This window comes from Urocitellus parryii, chromosome 2, assembly GCF_045843805.1.
Source record: "Urocitellus parryii isolate mUroPar1 chromosome 2, mUroPar1.hap1, whole genome shotgun sequence".
In the NCBI taxonomy this organism is placed as follows: Eukaryota; Metazoa; Chordata; class Mammalia; order Rodentia; family Sciuridae; genus Urocitellus; species Urocitellus parryii.
Genome location: NC_135532.1, coordinates 2,358,265 through 2,381,370, shown reverse-complemented (window position 1 = coordinate 2,381,370; position 23,106 = coordinate 2,358,265). Strand labels below are relative to the sequence as shown.

Genomic DNA, 23,106 nt, shown 5'->3' with positions numbered 1-23,106 from the left:
TGGGATTGCAGGTGTGTGCCATCGTGCCTGGCTAAAACTAGATTTTAACAAAGCAAAAGCATTTTAAAAATACAATAGAGATCATGAGAATAAAGTAGAATCTCACCAGAAGAATAAAACACAACACCAAACTCCTCCTTCCCTCCCTCCTGCCCCTCCCACTGCCAACTCCACCTGCTCTGCGAGAAAGTACACCTAGGAACAAAGTGACCGTGAGAGTGTTTTACTCAATTTGTAGAGAACAGTTTTAAAACAAATGTTAGTACACTCTTACAACACTGGTTTGCTCATGTGACATTTTCTCCATCTGCACCAATTGTTATTACAAAAATCCAAAAAGTAAAAATTCATTACAATATTTGCAGTGTAACCACTAATTTTGCCTAAATAAAAGCTAATTTCTACAAAACCATAAACTTAATGCAGTTTTATTAAGAGATTCAAAATTCTCTCAATTAACTGGATATACATAGTGATATATGTGAATATATATATATATATTTAAAGCAGAAAATCTCAAAAAACAAAAAGGGGGAAAAAAAAGTAAAAGTAGTTAAATATTTTGATCTGACAGTTCCTACAAAGAGTAATATTCACTACGTACAAAGGAAACCATTATATGTGGTACAAATCCTAGAGAGCAAGTAGGAAATGTGGAGTAAAAACAGTCAGAATCGCCCCAGGCTGGGCCTGTTCTAATGGAACCCAGGGCAGTAGGCTGCATCATGAAGCCACTGTGCGCCACACTAAAACCCCCACCCTGTGGCAAGTTGCAGTTTTAGTGAGAAGACTCTGAAAGAGACAAACGCTCTTTTCTTCGTACAATCACGACCGGAATCTCTGTGAGGCTGCATGGTCAGGACCTTACAGAGAGAGCAAGGAGGCCCTCAAAACGATGCCCAAGTGTAAGAGGTAACTCGCCAGGCATTTTGATTACTGCCCCCTTATCGTGATCAGATACAACTTACAAAAAGAAAAATGGCAATTTCTGGTGACAGTACTAAAAAATCAAGTAGACACCGGCATCAGAAAAACCAAACTGCAAAAGAGAATCTTCTAAAAGGACGAATACCCTGCAGGGACACCTCTGGGCACAGGAAGCCTGCTCAGGCACCACTCACTCACTGGGAGCTGCTTGAGCGGGAGTCTACTTTCTCAGAGTTCAAGTACAAAAGCAGGACGGGGGAGACCCTCCAAGTTGGTGCTGCCATGGTGCTATGAGTTATCGTCGGGGAGGTGGCCAGTCTCTTGTCCTCAGGAGCCGTGGTGCAGGTACATGGCACCAAGGACGGCGCTGTCATACCGCTGCTCCACCCGCACGCAGCTGGAGTGCTCGACCACGCTGCTCAGCTCAGGGATGCTCTCAGCAGTGTCCCCAAAACCGTGGTAATGTCCATACTGCAAGTTCTCCCCAATGTCCTCCACCCAGGAGGGCCTGCTGGCCACGCAGCTACTGGGGCTTCCATTCAGGTGCAGAGAACCGCACATCTCAGGGTTAACACTCATGGTCTTTTCTGGCTCCTCAGTCCCATTAACACAGACAGAACCCACTAATCCATTGCTAATTCCATTAGGTCCTGTCAAGCCCGGGTCATTCCTGCTTTCCATCCCATTGAGCGGGGCCACGCAGGGGAAATCCAAATGTCCATTGACGACACATCCATTTGTCAATGTATTCGATATGGAGCTACTGTTTTTCATATCTGCATTAAGAAATACACCTGTCACCAAAATTCAGAACAGGGTGGGAGACAGTATAAAAACGCTTCATTGTTGCCACAATTGTAAGGGATTTAGTTTCTTTTCTGTTGCTTCTTTTAGACAAACCAGCTCCTTTTCAAAAATTAAAATGAAAAAAATGAACAGGTATGTTTATAAACAACACACGGGACTAGAATCTGCCTGGCAAGATAGGAAAACGTAAGCACTTAGCATCATTGGGCAGTCAAGTTTAGAAACACAGGCTGACAAACACAGCACACAGAATACCAACAGTAGGAAGAAACTAAAAAAATCTTATTTTAGAACTACTTTTGAAGAGCAGTTTTAAAAACAGCACCTGAAAAGGACCATCAGAACTGAAAACTGTAAAGTTAAAACTTCTCTATTTCTTAGGAGGAGGTGGGGCAAGGAAATGGGTGAATTAGGAATGCTCCGACCACATACAAAATACCACAGGACAGGAGGAGGAGCTGCCTTTCCTCTGTGATGCTCAAATCCACAAGGACCTCTGGGAAAGGCGGTGAAAGAGCACCAGCAGAACAGCGAGCACAGGCAGAGAGAGGCCGCACAGCCAGGGACGCTCTCGCATGGCAGTGGGCTAGGAGCACAGTTCTGAGGAGTCTCTTCAAATCCAGCAATTAAAATGACCATGAGGGCCGGGGTTTCATGGTGTTAGGTCATTTTCAAAAACCACTTATGCTGGGAAAAAAATGCTGACAGTTTAACCTGCATATACTAACACCCAGTAGGAAGGCCACGTCCCATGGATGTAAAGTCCATTACAAAACGCTTGTATTAGAATTTGAGAATATCCAGGTTTTCAGGAATTCACAGAACACTACAGAGAATGATCTAAAATTATCTCTTGCTTGATGATAATAAATTTCACCTTGAGGTCCTAGGCTATCAACAGAGGAGCAATAGATACAGAAGAGCTCAGTCCTAGTAACGTTCAGAATAAGGACACGTTCTAAACAATCCAAATACCCTAACGTGCCACACACTGTGCCACTCTTACCATGAAGGGCCTCCTTTCTCTTTCACTATCAGACCCAAGGGGGACTCTGTGTCCTGCCCGTCTTCTGACCAAGACAGGATTGTTTCTGGTTCAATGAACAAGACATCTTCTAAACATTCCACAATCTCAAATTTTTTGGTGATTTAATCAACAATTAGCTTAATTGCTATTAACTCTTCAGGGACAATGGATCTTTTTTTCTCAAACTAAATACTAGCCTTTCTATTTAGTTAAAACTGAAAACTAGAGACCAGTGTCTAAAGGACTAAATATAAATAAAAAGAAATTAGGTTATTTCTAGGGCAAATTTTATATTAATTTTTTTTCAAAAAATAAAAGTATTAAATCACCTTACACAATGAAACTCATAGAGATGATGGCAACACTGGACAGTTACCAGTGTACTGTGTATATAGTTTTTACTGACATAAAGTAAGCTGAAGCTTTCTGAAGTGCTCAGACCTCATCTTGCTCTGGAGACTGTGGGGGAGCCTGGGCAGGCGGCTACTGCAACACTCCCCAGCTCAGCTCCTGCGGCACTTCAACAGCCCCTGTCCCACCACATGTCCAGCTCCCCACAGGTGCCACCAACATCCACACCCACTCCACAAGGGAGTGGGCAGCTGTGAACAGCCTGGGGACAAAGCCTACGATACATCCTGCCCCAAGTCCAGCAGTCCCAGAGAATGCCAAGCTTCTTTAGAGAAGGGAGGGCTCTGGACCCTGCTTGAGGCCTTGGATGAGGGGCATTCAAAATGTACAGGCAACATTTGAGCAGCTTTTCAAATATGCACTGTCCTTGAAAATGATCGTGTAAGAACAAAGAACAATACTTGGAAGTACTCAGGGGAAAGCAGCCTGACTCCTGTGACGTCCTAATGGACAGAGGCGGCAGTTCCTGTAAACATTCAGTGGACAAGAAAAGCTGTTTCACCTAAGAAAAACGCAAGTAATCTCTAGTGATTTGTAAGTTTGTTTCCTCAGACAGTGTCCTAAGGCCACAGTGGAAAGCACAGGAAGGCCTACGGCATCTGACGTGGGAGTGCACAGGGCCAGATGTGAAGCCAGCCACCAGCTTCACACGAAAGAACTGGAAGTCATGTGGGGAGAAGGCAGAACAATTATCCTGCCCACTCAAAAGCACACAGCACAGTCCACTTTTCTGAAAAGCAGGCTTTGAGTCTTGTTTATCTTTAGCCAAGGCCAAATAGCCCCTGACTATAGAAAATGTACTATTTAAAATGTGCTATCCAACGATCAGATTTGCCCATGGCAAATCTACCCATTTCGTTTAATTATTTGGCAAAAAAGTGAAGCTACCCAGAACAATTTGGTGACTTCTAGAGATAATGTATTTCCTTGCATTTTGGTGAATAGAAATGATATTTTTCATGTGGGTCTGTGAAACAAAATACATGATTTTTTATTCCCACTGAAGAATTTAGCATAAAAATGTACTCAAAAAACTTAAGTATTTCTAAATTGATTAACATATTAAGAGAAAGGCTAAAATGTTTTTGTGGTCACCTAAATAAAAGAATGGCAGAAACAAGTGTTCACTAAATAGATAAATCCTTTCAGAAATTCCAAATGCTAGAAGAAATTGAGCTTTTTTCCCTTTAAAAATAAAAAATATGACTATTAACTGTTTTAATATTAAACATCTTAACATATAAATTGTTTTGAGAAATGATGTTCAGCATCACAACAGACTTAGAGGGAATGCCAGACATCAAAGCAACCAAGACCATGGGACCAAAGATCCCCACGGCATGAGTGGGTCACAAGTCAGCACCACAGTGTTAACAGTTCCCAAGGTGCACAGTGAGCTCTTCCTGGCTACACATTGCCTTGAAAAGACTGGCAATAGCATGATTGGTACATTCATCCAAAGGTTGTCAGAAAATTAAAAATGCAACCTCATTAAAAATAAGCAAGGCACATTAAGCAAAACTTCAAATCAAAACAGAAGATTGCACTTGTATTCTCATATCCAGAGAATGCACCAAACACTTGTCCTTGTATCTACAAACTTGCCCAAGATGCGCAAATTATTACATTTTTTAAAGATACTGGACAGCACAGTGCAAAAATGGTTGAGAGAAAATTATGTTAGAAATAATATGCATACTGATTCTTGCAACGACAAGGGGTTTGCATTGCTGAAACAGTATATATTTCTATTTCTTTTGGTCCAACAGAACCACTCTCTTGTTGTGTGGTGTCTTCGACCATTGGGTTGTTGTTGCAGACAACAGGAAACTGTCCACTCCCACCTGTTACAGCAGAAAATTCTCTATCAACGTGCATTCTGTCAGCGTCATCTTCGGTCTCGCTGTTCATTAGTGGCATGGCGTAGTCCAGGCTTGGAGCTGCAAAGAAAACAAGGACTTCAGACCCTTTGAACACACAATAAAACTAAGACTCATTTTCAAAAACCTTTTTTATAAGCAATAAATGCTTTTGAACTCTCAAGTAATTAAAAAAGTAAAGACCACTAATTTAATTTCCCACAATAAAAAATACTTCTTGAAGCGTGCAGTTACCTTAATGTCATGTAATTCCAGATATATTTTCTAATTATACTTGATGGCAAAAATACTAATTTAGGGATCTTTTTTTAAAAATATTTTATTTTTTTTAGTTTTCAGCGGACACAACATCTTTGTTTGTACGTGGTGCTGAGGATCGAACCTGGGCATGCCAGGCAAGCGCGCTACCTCTTGAGCCACATCCCCAGCCCTAATTTAGGGATCTTAAGAGAATAGAGATCATACAACCTATAGATAATTTGAAACATTTTTTCCCCAAATTCAGAAAATATTTTTCAAAAGAAATGGATAATTCTTAAACACATGTCCAAGTGGCTCTTGATCTGTGACCAAAATACAAAAATAAACTAAAGACACACACACTAAAAAATCTTGAGTCCCAAGGAATCTGGAGCTAAAGCTACACATGCACACTCTGTCCAGAGGTGGAAAAGGCACACATCTAGTCATGTCCACAGGCAACACTGTATACATCTATTCACCAAACTGGACAACACTCATGTCTCTAACTGTAACAATGTCTTTCTTTTTGCCAGAAGGATTTTAAAAATCACTGTTATATCGTGGTTTATGCATTCACCATGGCTTGAATCCCACCATAACAATTTCAGAAGGTCTTTAATTTGCCACACTCACGTGTACTTAAGATCCACCTAACCAAAGTTCCCTGAGGTCTGGTGGTTTATTCTTCTTTCCTCCAAATACCAGAGTTAACATCCTTATAAACACATCTGGTTAGTTTGCACTTCTGGTTCCTGAATAAATATCCAGAATTATTTCTGGATCAAAGAATGCACAACACAAATAACAACTCTTACTGTGTAATATTTCTCTCAAACTTTTGAAAATAGAGAACTGAACTCTGTAACTTTAATCAGTTTTAATTTTAGAAACCTCAATCACTGTCAAGGTGTCAATCGCAGATTACTCCCCAAAGATGCTAATGTACAGAATGGGAAACATGATTCCTAACTACAAAGAGCAAGTTGTATATTTAGGAAATAAAGTAAAAGTCTGCACAAGACAAACACATTCTTCAAACACAGGTGATCTGAAACTCAAGGCACTAAAGCATCTTTTACTCCCTAAGATTTCCTAAATCCTCCACACCCCAAATCAGCAATGCCAGTCCTCAACCTCACTAAAAAGCAGTACTCACTTTTCCAAAATCAATGGTAAACAGGTTAGCGTAACAAAAATAAAAATAACTAAAACTGGGGGAGGTAGCAGCACTGATGCCCTGTGTGCAGGGGACGCTCTGCTCACTTCAGGGGGCTCTTGAGGTAGCTGTTACCTCCGGCTCATTTCCTTGACTCCACGGCACTGCTCAGCCAGACCAGCGTGCTCCCTCAACAGACGCACCCCCAGAACACACCCAGCAAGGCTGAGCATCTTCGCACTTGGCGCCTGGTTCTGTCTGAAGTTCAGATGTCAAATGTTTCTTGTATAAAACGACAACTAGAGGTCATTTTTGCAATTTCATACTTCTGAAGAGCAGGATTTTTAAGAAAAACACCTTACAGATAAAAGAATGAGAAGATTCCCCTGCTCCCACCCTAATAAGGGCGCCCATCCTTTCATTTGCTAAGCCCAGAGCCCAGGACAGTACCCAGGTCTAGGAACAAAGCCCACTCACTAGCCAGAAACACAGAGAGAAAGAAAGAAAAAAACTTGAGAAAAACTAGAGTATAATAAAACCTGAAGAGCCACAACTGCCTCAGGCAGGAGGGCCCCTGTAGCAGTGAGACTGAGGGCAGCTGGGCTGCAGGGGCGTGGAGTCTGGTGCCAGGGAAGGCTTGGGGATTCATTCACAGACTGTTGGGACCAAGCAAAACCTACCCTGGAGCAGGATTCACTGCTCACTGGGCGGTGTCTCCTGCTAATGCAGATGCTTCCTCATTTATAAGGTAGAAAGGAAAGGAATCCACACCGCAGCAAGCAGTCTTTCCCCCAGTCTGCAGTGTTGCTCCTGTAGCCTGGTCCAGGAACTTGGGTGACCCGACTCTGCACCAACGCCTTCTTCCTCTCTGTATCCCTAGAACCTACAGATAGGTGCTCAATGGCTGGGCTGTAGTTTTACGTGGCACACCACCAGCCATGGAATTAAACTGGCCTCTTCAGACCTTCAGAACCTTGGGCTTGAACTCCTGGCATTTAACACCAGGCACTTGTAGCAGCTCCTCCCACAGCTCCTACACCTGCTGAGGGGCCATTTTAAATATGGCACCCTGAACTGCAGAGGGTGGCCTGTGCAGACACCTCAGAGGAACCAACACTGGCCTCGGTGACCAAGCTGCATTCTATACTTGTAGCTTTGGGAAGGAAGAACTTTTATTTCCCGTCTTCCTACTGACTTGCAGTTCAAGGAAAATGGCTGAATTTTTCCCAAACATATGTGCCATGATCCTTACCTTCCAACTGCAAGAGCAGGCATCTGCTGAGAAGTCTCATGGTGGACACTGGAGACGCAGGGCAGAGAACTCCCTGCATTTGTCTCAACGTCCCAGCCTCCCATGCACAGATATAGCCCTGGTTCTTGACCTGCGGGGCCAGAGCCTCAGGCAACTCAGTGGCCAGCAAAACTACAAGTTCTATTACCAAAAGTTAAAAACATGGGGAAGGTGTCACTCAGTTTTGAGAGCCATGAGAGGGGGCTGCACTAAGAAAGTAATGTGCTGGACACCAAGGATGGCCACTGCAGAGCCTCGCTGAGTGATACCCAGCGCAGGACAATGATGTCTGACTGCTAGGCACACCTGCAAGCAGACCAGGGTGTGCAACTACCATGGCAGGAAAACCGCTACATAGTTGCACCGCTGAGCTGCCCATGCTCTAGTTAGCTCCTGGGCACTGCTCCCAAGACCTGCCCACACTGGTTCTGTTCCTCAAGATCAGAGAAGCAGACACCCTCTCACCTGAGCAGAAACCTCCAAGGACTCATGTGTAAATCTGAGGGAGATCGGATCACATCAGGTTAATGATCAACTTTTAAGTGCTCAGGGGGTGACTTAGAACCTGAGAAGTGGCCAATTGCCAAGTGGCCTTCCCATAGCAGAGTGCATGTGAGTGGGAATGCTGATCACAGGGAGGATGCAACTTCCCATGGAAGGAGCAAGTGGAAAACACTCCTTCATGGTTCACCACCAGCCACTGGTCGTTAGAACTGACTGACTTCGATTGTCTACTTTTTTCCTAAGAAAGATCTTAAACCAGTACTCAATTGACCTTTAGTGGAACTTGGTCTCCTGCCATGGCCTGAATCCCAGCAGGCAGATGGTGAGAATGATGTGAGGCGGGAGGATGACACCACGGGGAAGTGCACCCAGGAGACAGAGGCAGTAGTGCTGTCAGACTGAGGATGGAAAATCAGTGTCCCAAACTGCAGAACAACCATAGCGCATAGGTAGCAATGGGAACCAGACGCTGTGTGGTCTCAATGTAGCACAGCCTGCTCACAGCATCTGAACACAATGAGGGGTGTTCTGCTGCTCTAAATTTTTAAAAACAAATATGAACAGTTTTTCAGTATAGGTTTTAGGAGACCAGAGACATAAGAAGTTAAAGCATCTTTGTGGCTAAATTAGGGGAGCTAAATTAAAATTTTATTTTTGGGGTTTTCTTTGAATCTCATCTTTAAGACATGAGCAAACACCTAGTATTTACCAAATTAGCTAGTCACATTGCCCTTAAAACTTGTACTCTTCAAGTCTGCTCAACAAAAGCAATTACAAACAGAAAAATAGGCCAGTCTTAGCAGGGCACACATTCTAACGCCAACTACATGGGAGTTTGAGGCCAGCCTAGGAAATCTTACAACTTTTTCTCCATATAAAATAAAAATGGCTGGGGATGTAGCTCAGGAGCAGAGGTTTGTCTGGCATGAGGCCCTGGTTTCATCCCCAGGGGCCACCAGAAGAATCAAACAAACCCAAAACCCAAAACCCTCAAACTCAGAAAAACGGAGATGCTTGGTGTTAAATTCATCCTGGAAAAAAACTATGCTGGGAAATTTCACTGCTGATTTACAGTGACAGCATTGTAGATATTTTTATATTACACACCGACATATCACAAACGAGAATCTGAGGCCAATAGCTATTTGGTTAGAATGACTGTGAAGTCAGTTCAGCTTCTGAGATCTGCTGTCACCATAGGCTACTCCTCAGGGCTGTGGTGGTACCAATCATGGCACAAGAAGTTCCTGTGTCCATCTGGACCACCAGCAGAAACAAACAATTGACAGGATCGAGTGTCCACCTGTGGAAAAAACTGCATTCTTTCCTAACTAGGGGCACTGGCAGGCTTCAGGATGGTCTTCAAGGACTACACATGCCAACACTGTACTGAGATACTCCTGAAGATGAACTAGGAACACCAACAAACCCAAACTTGCTATTACAAAGCAGATGCAGTCATGAAATCTTGAAGTTCACCTATCATTCCTTTCTGACCAAAGGACAGAAAGAAAGAGGAAACACCACCCCATGCACACACTATCACTATCCCAAAAGAACAGGATTCCATCCTGGGGAAGAGGCCCCCTCCACCACTTCTCAAGACCAGCTTCTCATCAACTTTAGCTTTACTGCACCCTCCAGGGTTTATATGCCCATGTTTATCCAGTAACACTTCTGTTCTGAGCAAATTGCATTTTGATATGACTTGAATGGCTTTAAGTTATTTTAAAGTAAGTTGTTTCCAACGGATTATATTCAATTCAAAAAGGCCTAGTCAGTTTTTATCCATTTAAGATACTTTGTATCACGTTATTTTGGGGGGGGGGGGGACTGCTGCAACGGGCAGTACTTCCCAGTGGTTTAACGAAAGCAGAAGTACTACCTTCTGTAGGGCCAGACTCATGATCCCAAACTTAAAGAATGCATTTAGAGACTAAGCCAACTGGAATTATTGCTTATTTGAATAAACTTCACACTAAGAACATCATTCTATGTGATGGCTGAGTTGTAGGAAGACAGAAGAACTGTTTAATTAATAAGGTCAAAGCTATGATTTATTTAGTCAAGGTATTCCAGGCACCTATAGATAAGGGAAAAAAAACCTTAAACCTTTCTAATTATTTTTATATGTGAAGTTACTCAAAAGGATTTTTTAATGCATGTTACATGAGGAAATGAAATATTTACTGACATGAGAATAAGGATTTATCAAAACCAGTAATTTAGATAGAGAGCAAAACTTGTGCTCATACACACTTAACTGTTAGAAATTATGAATATGAAGTAGTGCTGTTATTTTGAATTACAAACCAAAAACACAACAAAGAATGTAAATAATCATATATTCAACTTCATGCATAGTGGGAAAAACTGTTTTAATGATCAAGAATCAGCTCCAGGACCCCACACTTCACACAGTATGTGACAGTAGGAAAAAGGAAACAAATGGCAGGGCAGGCTGGAAAAGCCCATCTGTGCTAGCAATGTGCAAACCCTGTGGCTCGCGGGGCATGTCCAAGGACTTGAACTGCAGAAAGGACCGGACCACGAAGGGGCTGAGAGGTCACAGTCACTCCAGCCATGGCAAGAGAATGGATATCAGGAAGCAGCTCACAGCAAAATGCATGGAGGCTCAAAGATGTTATGGAGACACTCTGAAACTGCACCCATCACGGAACATGCTCCATGAAGTACAGTGCACCTTTCAGGTGTGCATGACCGTTATCTCCAGCCACATGCTCTTCTGCACAAGCATCCTCAGGCTGAGGACCATGCAGTGTGGGGCGTGCAAACTGGACCTCTACCCACTGGACAAAATCAGTCTGACTCTACTCGATTGGCTGCAGTAAAGTTCAGGAAACCTAAGGGATCCTTGGAAACACCTTTTAGGACACTTGATAATGATGTACTTGCCAACTCAGCTGACATTAAAACCTTTTTCTTTTCTTTTTATTTTTTAGTTGTAGATGGACACAATACCTTTGTTTACTCATTTTTTTATGTGGTGCTGAGAGCCTCACATATGCTAGGCAAGTGCTCTACCACCCAGCCACAACCCCACCCCTACATTAAAAACTTTTGGAATAGTTTTTAAACTCCCTAAATGTGGTATTTTAGAATCTGATTAGAATGTTAAGGGACATCTTTTTAAAATCACTGAACAGATTTTAGACTTGTCAGCAATGAGGGAGAAATAAAGTATAAAGAACATTTAAACTAACACACATACAACTGATGCACAAGGGCATAACAAGGTCCACACTTTTACCATTTCACAACATTAACCAAGCATTAAGTCAAAGTGCAAATATTGGAAAAAAGTACTCTTAAAGCACTCATGACGTTAACTGAGGCACAGCGATAGAAGAGGACGGCTTGCCCCAAGCCACGTGCACAGAAGATCAAGATCTCCTACTTCCCAGGTGCCTGACAGCACTGGGTGTTTGGCATTTTTAAGACCAAAGAGCAGGATGCTGAGATCATCCTCAGCAAGTCCCACCTGAGCCTGCAACTTCAGTGGTCACTCACTCCACACTTGCTTCTCTGTCATGTTCTCCTCGTCTTCCTGCCATCAGTCAAAGACATTTCATACGTAAGCACAGTCAGTCTCTCCTCTATTGAAGGGAAGACTTTTCAAGTCAAAGAGTGATCAGAGACTGCTACGCAAATTCCAAATCCATCTTTAAAAAACAGGGAAGAATGAAGTAACTTACCTCAGACCTGACACCAAACTAATACAGGAACTCACATACCACAGGGCATAAGAACCAGTCGAAGTCACATCCCCCAAGCCAGTGGTGACAGATATCTGACATATCATCTACAATTATTATAAGTTCAGAAACATTTTCCAAGAAGTGAACAAACAAATCAGGTATGGTGGCATTTTTTTTTTTTTAGTGGTTGTATTCTGAACAGATACAACAGATGACCAAATTCTTCCTAATTCCTGGCAGGGTGCTCAGAAGCTGCAGGTACACACTCCACAGGTGAGGTGACATGTCCCTCCCACACCTGCCCTAGTCATGAGATACATCTTCACAGTGGTGGTCACCGTCCTGCACAAGAACTCTCCAGGCACGGCTCACCTTGCAGGAAGGTGCCTCTCCAAGGTATGCTCTGCCATGTAAGATACTTGCTGGGGGAGGAAAGTCCTGCTTTTCCGCAGCCCACATGGTCTCACCTCCAGTTCTGGCTTTCTTCACTCCCAAGGATTCCGAATCTTCTAAGCATCTCTTTCGATTTGTTCCCACACTAACACGATTGGGAAATCCGTTCTCATGGCCCCCACTCAAGGCACCATTATGACAGAAACGGTTCAGGTGACAATTCTGGAGGTTCAAGAGAAACTGGGTGCACTCTTGGAAACCCTGGGTTTGTGCAATGTCTGCTGCTGTCAGGCCACTGGCATTTCTCAAGCTGCACAACACAAAAACACTGAATTACACCCATTAGCATTTGAACCTGGTCTCTGCTCCTGCTGAACTGACTATCTATCTGAAGGTGATATGAAAAAGCCAACAAATTTACAGCAAATCTTCATTAAAGTAGTTAACTATCCTAACTCCATAACTAACTTCTCTTATAGACATTTGATTTCTAAGCAATATTCGGGAGATAATAATTTTTAAAAAATTAATATGCTAAACTTTTAAAAAAGTCATCTTCCTATTACTTCTCAAGATTCTTTGTTAGTCTGAAGAATCTAAATTTATGCTAACTTCAGACTCAACCTGAATTCTACACATTATCTGCACTTAATTTTTAATAACCCATCCTTTAGCTTCTGTAAAATCATAACAAACAAACATGTACTAAAATTGTCCATGGCATTCACACCAACTGGCTTCCTAAGAACAGTCCCAGTTCAGCAACAAGCTGGATTTTGTGCTGGCATGCAACACTGTAAGTGGAAGTTTAGAAGGATGCCCTGATGTTAAAGTAACTGCCGTCAGACTCAACGTCCCCCAAAAGTTTTGGTTTTGGGTGGTCTTAAGAAAACTTGCAGGAGTTCTACATGTCAGCATTTCTACAGCATCTGAGTAGATGTTTCCTATGAAAAGACTCTGCATAGTGTCCTAGGAACTCATCCTCAGACTACTCTTGCCATTCCCAAGAACCCATGTTTCACCTGACTGATGACACTAAAGTAAAGGTCTCTCATGTCTTCTGCAGTCACTATGTTAGAGGAGGAAGACCTGGCACAATTTAAGTGGAGACTCTGAGTAACACACAAGAGAAACAGCCGAGTGTGTAAATGTTTGGACACCGAATTTAAACAGAGGGCACAAAAGCAACTCCATGTTAAAATTCCCCTGGAAGACAAGAGTACACAGGGCTCTGTGAAATCCTCCACAAAGAAGGCACCATTTCCCTGGCTGTGCTGCATATATATATGAGAGACCAGGCAACGCCAGCAAGCACCTCAGCCTGCACTACTGAACGGCCAATCCAGGACCCTGAGGCTGCTGGTTAGGGAGACCAGGAAGGTAACAAAAGAAAAAATCTGAAAAAGACAACTACAACCTAAGAGACAAATATTCTTCTTTTCAAGGTCAATCACAGCCTTGTATTCATATTTCCAGCCACACAACCAAAGCTCCAGCCTCAGAAGTAAAAATCTATGTTTCTGGATACTCACTGAACATGTTTACCTTTAAAATCATGATATATAAAAAATAATGCAATATGTATTTGGAAGGAAGGCCAAGCCCAATTTAATGGGATATAAAGAGACAAAAGACTTAAGAATTCCAGAAATGAACAAAATTCCCTTAAAAAACAAAGGTAACAGTGTTTAGTACTATCAGGAGCTTTAACATTTTTATTTGATCTAGGACCTTGTGGCTGTGAATCCTGATAAATATCCATCCCAACATTTGAACTGTGATACATGAATAAAAAGGAAAAACCAAATTTGGGCAGAGTGAGTTACATTAACCACACAGGCCCAAACCAGTGTCCTCTCGTTGCTGAAGCCTCCTGCAGCATCCTGAGCACTGCCACGCACAGGTGGTACTTTTCACCCACTGCAGGCTTCATTCTCAGGACACCAGAGAAGACGGTCTAGACAGGTCTACTCTGTCGAGAAATATAAACTGCTATGTGAAGACTTTCAAACTCTGAAAAATCTGAAGATAAAGGCAGAACATGAAGCTTACAAAATAACAGTTCCTGTAGATAAACAATAGTCTCACTCTCCAGAATCCCAACCCCAGAGTATAGAAACAAAAAGCTGCCATTCCTACAGGAAAAACAAACCACCAACAGCACAGCCAACGTAAAGAGCACTTCTTGAGGGGTCAGAATGGGAAAGAACCAACCACCACTTTCAAATGATACAATCATAAAGGCCAATTTGGTGGAGAAAATTAAGACACACAGGGTACAGCAATATGGAGACCATCAAGTGCTGGGAGCACTGCAGCCAGGGTGCCACAGGCACCCAGGCAACACCAACTCACCACTCTCCTGAGGCCAGAGCCAACAACCTCCAGGCGGCTCTCAGCAGTGTCTTCCAGACTTTAAAGGAAGATCTCAAAAGGAGGATCACAACCAACTCACACTGTGCATGATACGTGGGGGCCACACCAGCAAGCACAACCAATCAGCCAAGGTTCTGATGGCTTCCCACACAATTTAGGGTTCTGAAGACAACATGGAAGGGAGACTGAAAAAAAATTTCTGGAGAAGTGTACTATACAGACAGCATCTGTGACAGAGGACAGGACACAGTAACGGAGGAGACTGATTTACCCACTGTTTAGGTGGCACTGCCCATGTGGATTATCAGTTTTCTCCCTCTGTTCCCAGTGACTGCAGAAGACCTGAGCTACACAGTGACTTGTGTTACCAGGGACTGACTGTACAACAAACAGCCTAACTTCACAGTGTCCGCGTTCTTCTTGAGCAGGACCTGTAGCGCCTGATGTTGGCCAGGCACCCCCTTCCTCTGCTGCTAACCTTCACCCACTGCCTGCATGCTCCTTATGCAGCCACCTCACTCCTCCCTGTCCACATCAGAAACCTCTCCTTGCTGGCTCTCCACACTCAGGCCACACATGACAGCCATGCTCACTAGGGAACATCTGATCCAGGGGTGGCACTTCTTCTTAAAGGGCTGGACAGTAAATATTTTAGGAACTGCAGGCCATGCCCTCTCAGAAACCACTCACACAGACAATAAGAAAGGCTATGTTCTATAAGCCTTTGTGGGCATTCAAATCTGAATTTCATATGATCTCGTTACAAAATATTATTATTCTCTTGATTTCTGTTCAACCAACCTAAAAAAGCAAGAAACACTCCTAGTGTACAGGCCATATAAAAAACAGCTAGCCAGCCACATCTGCTGAATAATCTCCCAATTTATGACCCTTGTAACTATCCCTCTTCTCTCAATAATGGGTTTCTTGGAAAATGAAACATTCCACACACTATTCAATTCAAAGATCACTTTTTAAAAAGTTGCCACATTTGTCACAAAACCTTAAATACTGAGAAAAAGACCTCAAGTTAAACCAACTGCTCCTAGTCCCACTGACACTCGGTGCACAGTCCAGGCCCTCGCAGAGAACTCAGGCAAATGCCGATGGCAGGCATTGAGAGACACCTTCAGGCCTGAGTTCCTCATCTATATCACCATGTAGGCTTCCAAGTCAGCATTAGAATAAATAATTAAAGTGTATAATTCTCAAAATATTTTAAAAATGGTTTGCAGTGCTGGGGACTGAACCCAAGGTGCAAAGAATGCTAGGCAAGTTCTCTACCACTGAGCCATACCCAAAGCCCTCAAAACACTTTATTTAAAAATAAAAGCCTGGGTCTTTTCATTTTCACATATGCTCCACAGTGAAGCAATATTTCAATTGTGGTATTTTAATAGTTGAAAAGTGATTCTGGTTAAAATGTATCAAATTCAGAAACCCTCATACTCTATATTTACAGTTCCAATTGTTAAGTAGGTTATTAAATCTAAGGTACTTGTTTTAATTTGCTAAAGTTCATAAGAGGTAGACATAGAAACTAAATCACTGACTTACAAGTCTGTTACTTCCACTTGGGATCTAGTACTTATCAACACTCTACCCTTCACCCTATGGTCCACCAACATTCACTGACTCCCTATACCAAGTGTGGAATCAGTAAGAACAAAGTTAATCTGGACTGCAGCATTACACACATTCTTCTCACAGGAAACTTAAACTACCTGGAGGAAAATGTTAAAAACACTCAAAAACTGTGTGTGTGTATTTTTTTCTAACAGAGATTGAGTCTAAGGGCACTTTACTGCTGAGTCATACATCACCAGTCCTTTCTGAGACAGTGTCTTGCTAAGTTGCTGAGGCTGGCTTTTATAACTTGCAATCCCCCTGCCTCAGTCTCCCGAGCTACTAGGATTACAGGTGTGGCCACTGCACCTGGCTTCAAAAACAATATTCTGGTGAAGACTAAGCTAGAGACAAAAATCACACAAGTGGTATTTTTAGATTGACACTTAGGGTGTAGAATTTCACACCCTTTGAGGCACCGGGGTATGCAGGCTGTGCCTGAGATCCCGTTAATCTTTGTCCATGTTTGACAACCCGTGAGTGTTCTGGAAGGTCATTCTAAAGCTCTCGTCTACTCTCTGCTCCTAAAGCCCACTGGAGAAATCTTTGAAAGTGGGCAGATATTTTTAAAAACAACAATCATTTGATTTTCAAATTAGTTGTAGTTTTGTTGAAGTTTAAACACTGATTTTGTTTATTAAAAGGAGGTTTAGCAGGAGCAGATTCTTTTGTTGGTGTTTTACCTTAATGAGTGCTCCTCCCCGTCATTTCCAGCTCCTATACCATTCACCAAGACTACCAGAGCAGTCTCTGGGCAGACAGCCATCCTCTCCAACACGTCCTGCTACCCTTTCAGCATTGGAATACCAGCACAGCACGTGGAAGAATGACCTCCACTTTAGTTAAGTGTCCTGCCAACCAACTGGCAAAATAAATCAAATTGCCACTAGCTTTACTGAGGTTAGAACAAGTGCTTCTACTTTCTGTAAAAATATTTGAATGGAGCATTAAAATTTATTATACCTAAGAATTCCTCTCAAACGACTTTAGACTCCAGCTCCACTGAGGCCAGCCAGCTTGCTTTCGATTTTCCACTTACAGTGCCACAACACCAGAAGAGAAGCCATTCTGATGAAAAGTTGATTTTGGGGGGTTAATTTTGAAAAATCAAATACCAGAAAATACTTGAAACACAATTTTTAGAACCCAAGGTGCCACATAACCTCCAGGGTGTTTTCTTTTTGTTAATGCCATGTGACAATAAAAGATAACCACAATTTTTATATAAATAATATTTCTGTTAAATTTCTGATCTCAATTTAGCTATTGTTAGTTTACAAGTAAAAAGGTAGATATCATAAATTAGGGTAAGCAAAGCATGCAAATCTAAAGAGTCTATATCTGAATTCCTAGATTAGCATTAAAACCAATCACCGCAACAAATACCTCAACAGTACGCCTCGTGTGCAGAAAGGAAGCGATACTGAGCATTCAATGCCACAACCGTAAGGTTTTCGGAGAAGCACCTGTGGCAGTTTCAGCAGTTTCTATATGGAATGCTCCCCCTTTCTAGGATTACTTGAAAAAATCAAGTCAATTCGAATTACGTAGCTGTAAAACATTGACACGTGTAGTTTTTACAGATTCAGAATCTTCTGTGTGACTTAAAACGGGCAATGGTGCATACACAGGAAACTTAAATAATAAGGGATCACATTTGCAGGCAACATTTGATTAAAAATACATATACACACATGGGGTGCAGAAGTAATTGCTGAGCTAAGCCACCGGCCTGTCACCACCCTGACGCCGAGTGGCTGCTCCCAACACTACCTGTTAAGTTACCTCTTGTAATTTTTAGCATGAAGCCAATTTAAGTATGTCAATATTTTAACAAAAGTTTAAGAGTATGGACTAAAAAACCAACAACTCACGATTCTGGTTACTTTAAAATTTGGTATGCTGTATCACAAATACATTAGTAACTATTCCTAGATGGAAATAAGCAAATAAATGGAATCATTAAAAAAAAAAAAAGATAAAACATTACTAAATGTCCATTTGTACAGATAAAACATAAGCAAACATCTAAAATTTCTTCAGTAAAAAACACATTGTGTATTTTTAACCCTTTGGTATCCAAACTTACATAATTAGGAAGACTTTCTTAAATATATTCTTTAGTTAACAACAGGAAGAAACGATTTTTTAAAAAAGTTTCTACCTGAATAAATTTGGTGCCAAGTTTTCATTTCAAGTTCAACATTACCGAGGACAGTTTTATGCTATAATTGAGCCACAATCTTGTCTACAGACATTAAAACACAAAGCTCATCATTCAGGAGTGTGCTATATATGCAACATGCTCTCACTTTAACTCAGTAAGAAAGAAATATCAGGTTATTGCTGGCTCGACGTGAACGCACTACCTGTAAAAGCAATGGTTTAAAACAATCAAAATTCTAAACTAAACTGGTCAATAACTTGGGAACACTGTCAGACCACATGTGTTCCTGCCTGGCAGGGAACCTGTATTAGGACCTTCAGAAGGGACATCCCCACCCGCAGCACTGCAGAGAAGGGATGAGCAGGAGATAGCGAGTTGACAGATAAGCTGTCATGCAACCAGGAGGGGCAAGGGCTAGGACGTGAGGGCAACTAGAGCTCAGGCTTCTGAAGACTGTCTCAGCCATAATTCTAACAAATGTCTTAACTAGACTATTATCCTGAAGGACAAACAAGCAGCAAATGAACTAAAAAACAGAGATTTAAAAAATGATGGCTAATAATGTGAAACTAAGTTCATTTCTACTAAGGACAAAAGATGCAAGTGAATTTCTGACACTAATATTAAGTGCCCTCATCAGACATATTTGTCCTGGTGAAAATTTTGCCTCTAGGCCGGGCTTCAAGGTAAGCAAATAAAGGTGGGTCATTAATGGCCACTGATTTTGAACCATAGTAAGCCAATTCCATTTTAATTAAGAATTTCTAAAAGTTTAGCAGCATTTTTTTCCCTGAAGCATTAAAAAACCATCTGTTGGCATCTCATTTTAGGCTTCTGTTATTTCAGACAACTGTGCCTATTTTCTAAATTAGGCAAGAATGAATGCTCTACAGTGAATCACTCTACTTATTATCTCAGGTTAGAGCTTTCTCCAGCTACCTGGAGATCACAGTGAGGTGCCTTCCAAGTTCAAAGTAATTAGGTTGACAAAATGTAGCTCACTTGATCTAGATGCTACAGACTAAATGGCCTCGAAGGAAATTCTCTTCTAGGAAGGCTGTGAGCCTGCAGCTGGCCTTCTCCACACAGTGTGGGATTAAAAGAGACCTGCAAATACGTCTGAGGCTCAAGTAGTTCTAGTGTCCTTCACGTCCAGCTAAACCCCCTTCACTCCATGTTAATATCTAGAAGCCATGTTAATATCTAGAAGACATGGAAACATTCTCCTTTCCCTCTCAAGAAAACATAGTAGTAGCCAAAATTTTGAAAGTGAACCTGCTATTTACAGCATTAGTATAAGGTCTTCTTATCAGCAGAAAGCAAAGCTTTAAGTCTTTCTCCAAAAATCACACTGACTTAACCTGTGTTATCCCAAGGAAAAATCAGTTGGCAGCTGTGTTAGTACACGCCCTTCTTCTAATCAAAAAGACCAAGTGTGAAGCTGAGGCAACACTGCTGCAGTGAACCTCCCATTCCCCAGCAAGAAAGACTGAGGGTGATCACGATTTAACTCTCAGACCCACATTTAGGCCTTTTACAGTATACAAACATGGAGTCTGGTGATAGAACTGAGACTTGACCCTGTGTGCTTCAATTTTTAGATGTAAATAACAGTAAATATTAATGACTATCGCTTAAGCCCCCAAAAGAAGCTCATATGGAAAAGATAACTTGGCACCAAAACTCAAGTTTTAAATTAAGAGAAGAAAACAAAAGTCTGTTAACATACTCACGTGTGGTGCTAGAAAATTTAACACGATGCACAGGAGCTGAAATGCCTTATCTTAGAGTTGCAACCTACATTAACAAGTCAGTTAACAAACCACTCCAGCCAGACACTTGGCACATTGCCCTCAGCATCTACCCGTGACCCAAAGAGCATTTAGATTTCGGTCACTTCAATGAAGCAGATACAGTAAAGTGGGGTAGAAACGGAACAAAATTATTCATTTAAAAATTCTGGTATGAGGAAGCTTTTAATCTATTCATGGAAGGAAAAATGTACACTATCTCCTAAATATTATGAAATGTAAAAGAAAGAATTAACAATCTACCCATTTTAAACTGGAAAAAAAAAGTTAATCCCTTGCCTCTGTTCTTTAATTAAAAAAAAAAAAAAGGTATTATCTGCTAGGATTACACTTGACCATCTGAGTGGTATCACAGAGAACAAATAAAGTGGACCTAAACGCCATTATTTAAGGATTTAACTATTCTATGTTGCTATGACTAGACTAAACGGGGTGAACTATAAAAATGTGCAGAACAGAAAAAGAAGCAATTTTTAATTTGGCTCACTGGCAAAACTGACATTTTATTTAGATGTTAAACTAAATAACCACATATAGTTATAGCAATAAATAATGATTACTTGTGTTCTATTTCAGGCCAAAGACTAAGAATTTTAAGAATCACTTTTGGCTAGTAGCTCAGGCTAAATATTTCTTCTAAAAAAATCTGAAAGCCCAGTCCAGGGAAGTCACCACAGTGCAGGGTCTTGAGGGGGTGGCTCTTATACTGAGATGGGAAAGACTGGCACACGAGGCCATGCTCAGCCACACCTGGTGGAAAAGAGACACTTGAGGGTCCTGTAACCAAGGACAAAATTGTAAATAAAAGATGCTCATTTTTAAAAAGACACCTACTTAAAAAAAAAAAAAAGAAAGAAGAAAAAGGACATAATGATTGATAGATACTGATTGGCTTGAAGGATTAAGCTGTCCATCCATTAAAATGAATAAAATTAACATTGTTGTAATAAAATGCTTAGGACCGATTAGAGTATTGTTTGGAAAAATAAGTCATTAATTAAAAAAAATCAACTCCTAATTATCCATTATTTCAATATATAATAACTAAGCAACTTAATTATGTTATATGACTCTGTATTTCATAATCAAAGCTTCTGTTTTAAAAAAAATTTGAATTTTTAATCTAAGCACAACTGTAAAACTTCATCTATAACTTTAAAACAAGTCACTGAGAATCATCAATGTTTTAAAATTGTATAATATACATTAACATTATCAATTACTTTTAGATCATCTTAAGTCATGACTATGTATTAACTTATAAGGGTCCCCTGCAATGTAGCAGTTATTAAAGGCCATATTTACAACACTGATTTGCCACATGAAGTAAAGGACTCAAGCCAAACTAATGGCAAATCTTGCCAACGCTTAATGAAACAGAAGCTAAGTCACTGAGACTGCTGACAGCCTCCAGCATAGAAACATGCCTTAAGTGAATCTGTATGGCTTTGCTGCTTAGGGTTTCTATTCAGAATCTACTAGAATACAGAGTCAAAACAATGGAAACCAAAGGGTTAAACTTTTGTGGGGTTTACTTCTCCCAAAATCTAAATATTCACATTTCCAATTAGAATAAGGTGGTTTCTATTTCTATGAATCATTCATAACACTTGAGGTAAAACAAAAAAGCTGGTATCAATTATCTGGTCATTACAACTCTATAGCTTACACTCAAGATTTAAGGGTGAAAAACTGGATCCATTGTTAATGCTGTGAACTGTAGAAGAAAAATTTTATAAAATAAATCTTTAAGAGAAAGTTAAGACAAACGAATTTAATACCTAAATAAATGTATAATGCCATGGCTAGCTAATGATTTGCAAACAAGATCACATTTCTAAATTAATATACTTAAAGACTATTCTGTCAGATGATAAATGAGCTAGCTGATATAAACGGGGCAACAACAAGGAATTCTACAACAATGCCACCGTATCAAAGGCTCCCAGCAAGCAAGTCTGAAGTCTTTAATTACTTAAGTTCTACTTTACAAAGAATCATAAGTCACACTAGGCTAATGACTGAGACTGTCTACAGCCTTCAGCACAGATGGTCCTCACATCTGCTAAGAGGAGGAATTCAAAATGTAGAAAAGCCCATTGTCTTCAAAAGCACATAAGCCAAAGAGGCCTGCAAGGACATTCTAGCTCAATCCATGTGCTGGCAAAGAAAAGCAAGGACCTGCCACAGAGACACATCTAGTTAGTGGCGAAGTCAAAAATGTCAACTTTGAAATCCACTCACTTGACTGTTCCTTCTGTCCCTGATACATACATTCTCTCATGACAAGAATTTGGAGCCATCATGGAACTAAGCTCCTACTGCTAATCAGTGGTCAACTCAGACTACAATCTTGCTAACACCAACTGGTCTAAAAAACAAAACTGTATGACTAATTTTAAAAATAAAGATTTTAGGGCTTTTGCTTGCTCTACATGCTGTGGTTTGAATATAAACACCTTGACTACTTCTCTAGCTTGGGAGGATAATTGAAGGCACTTACTCAGTATGAGCTCCGTTCGCCACCAGGGCACTGATGCACTCGAGGCTCCCGGAGCGGGCTGCCTTGTGAATGGGAGTTTCCCCCTCACAGTCCTGAAATACACAACACCCACTCTCAGATCCAACAACATTTTTCACATTTTAAAGCAGAACAATTAGCACAAGCCAGAGGTCTTCTCATCCATCTGTGACACAAACGAGCTGAGCATCGCAAAATTTGAAGCATCATACAAAGGAACATCTACGTGAAGAGAAGACAAAGACTA

The 23,106-nt window shown here is 41.2% G+C and overlaps 1 protein-coding gene across 2 annotated transcripts in view; it reads right to left on the bottom strand.

The window, feature by feature from the left end:
* Positions 1-207: 207 nt before the first annotated feature.
* Positions 208-23,106, bottom strand: part of Ankrd10 (ankyrin repeat domain 10) — a 30,062-nt gene continuing 7,163 nt past the window's right edge. For both annotated transcript variants that reach the window (XM_026399479.2, XM_026399486.2), the window contains exons 3-6: positions 22,842-22,933; positions 12,433-12,668; positions 5,017-5,112; positions 208-1,703 (exon numbers count right to left, since the gene is read on the bottom strand). In XM_026399479.2, coding sequence (XP_026255264.2) covers positions 1,255-1,703; positions 5,017-5,112; positions 12,433-12,668; positions 22,842-22,933 — 873 coding nt within the window. In that variant the 3' untranslated portion in view covers positions 208-1,254. The remainder of the gene's footprint in view (positions 1,704-5,016; positions 5,113-12,432; positions 12,669-22,841; positions 22,934-23,106) is intronic.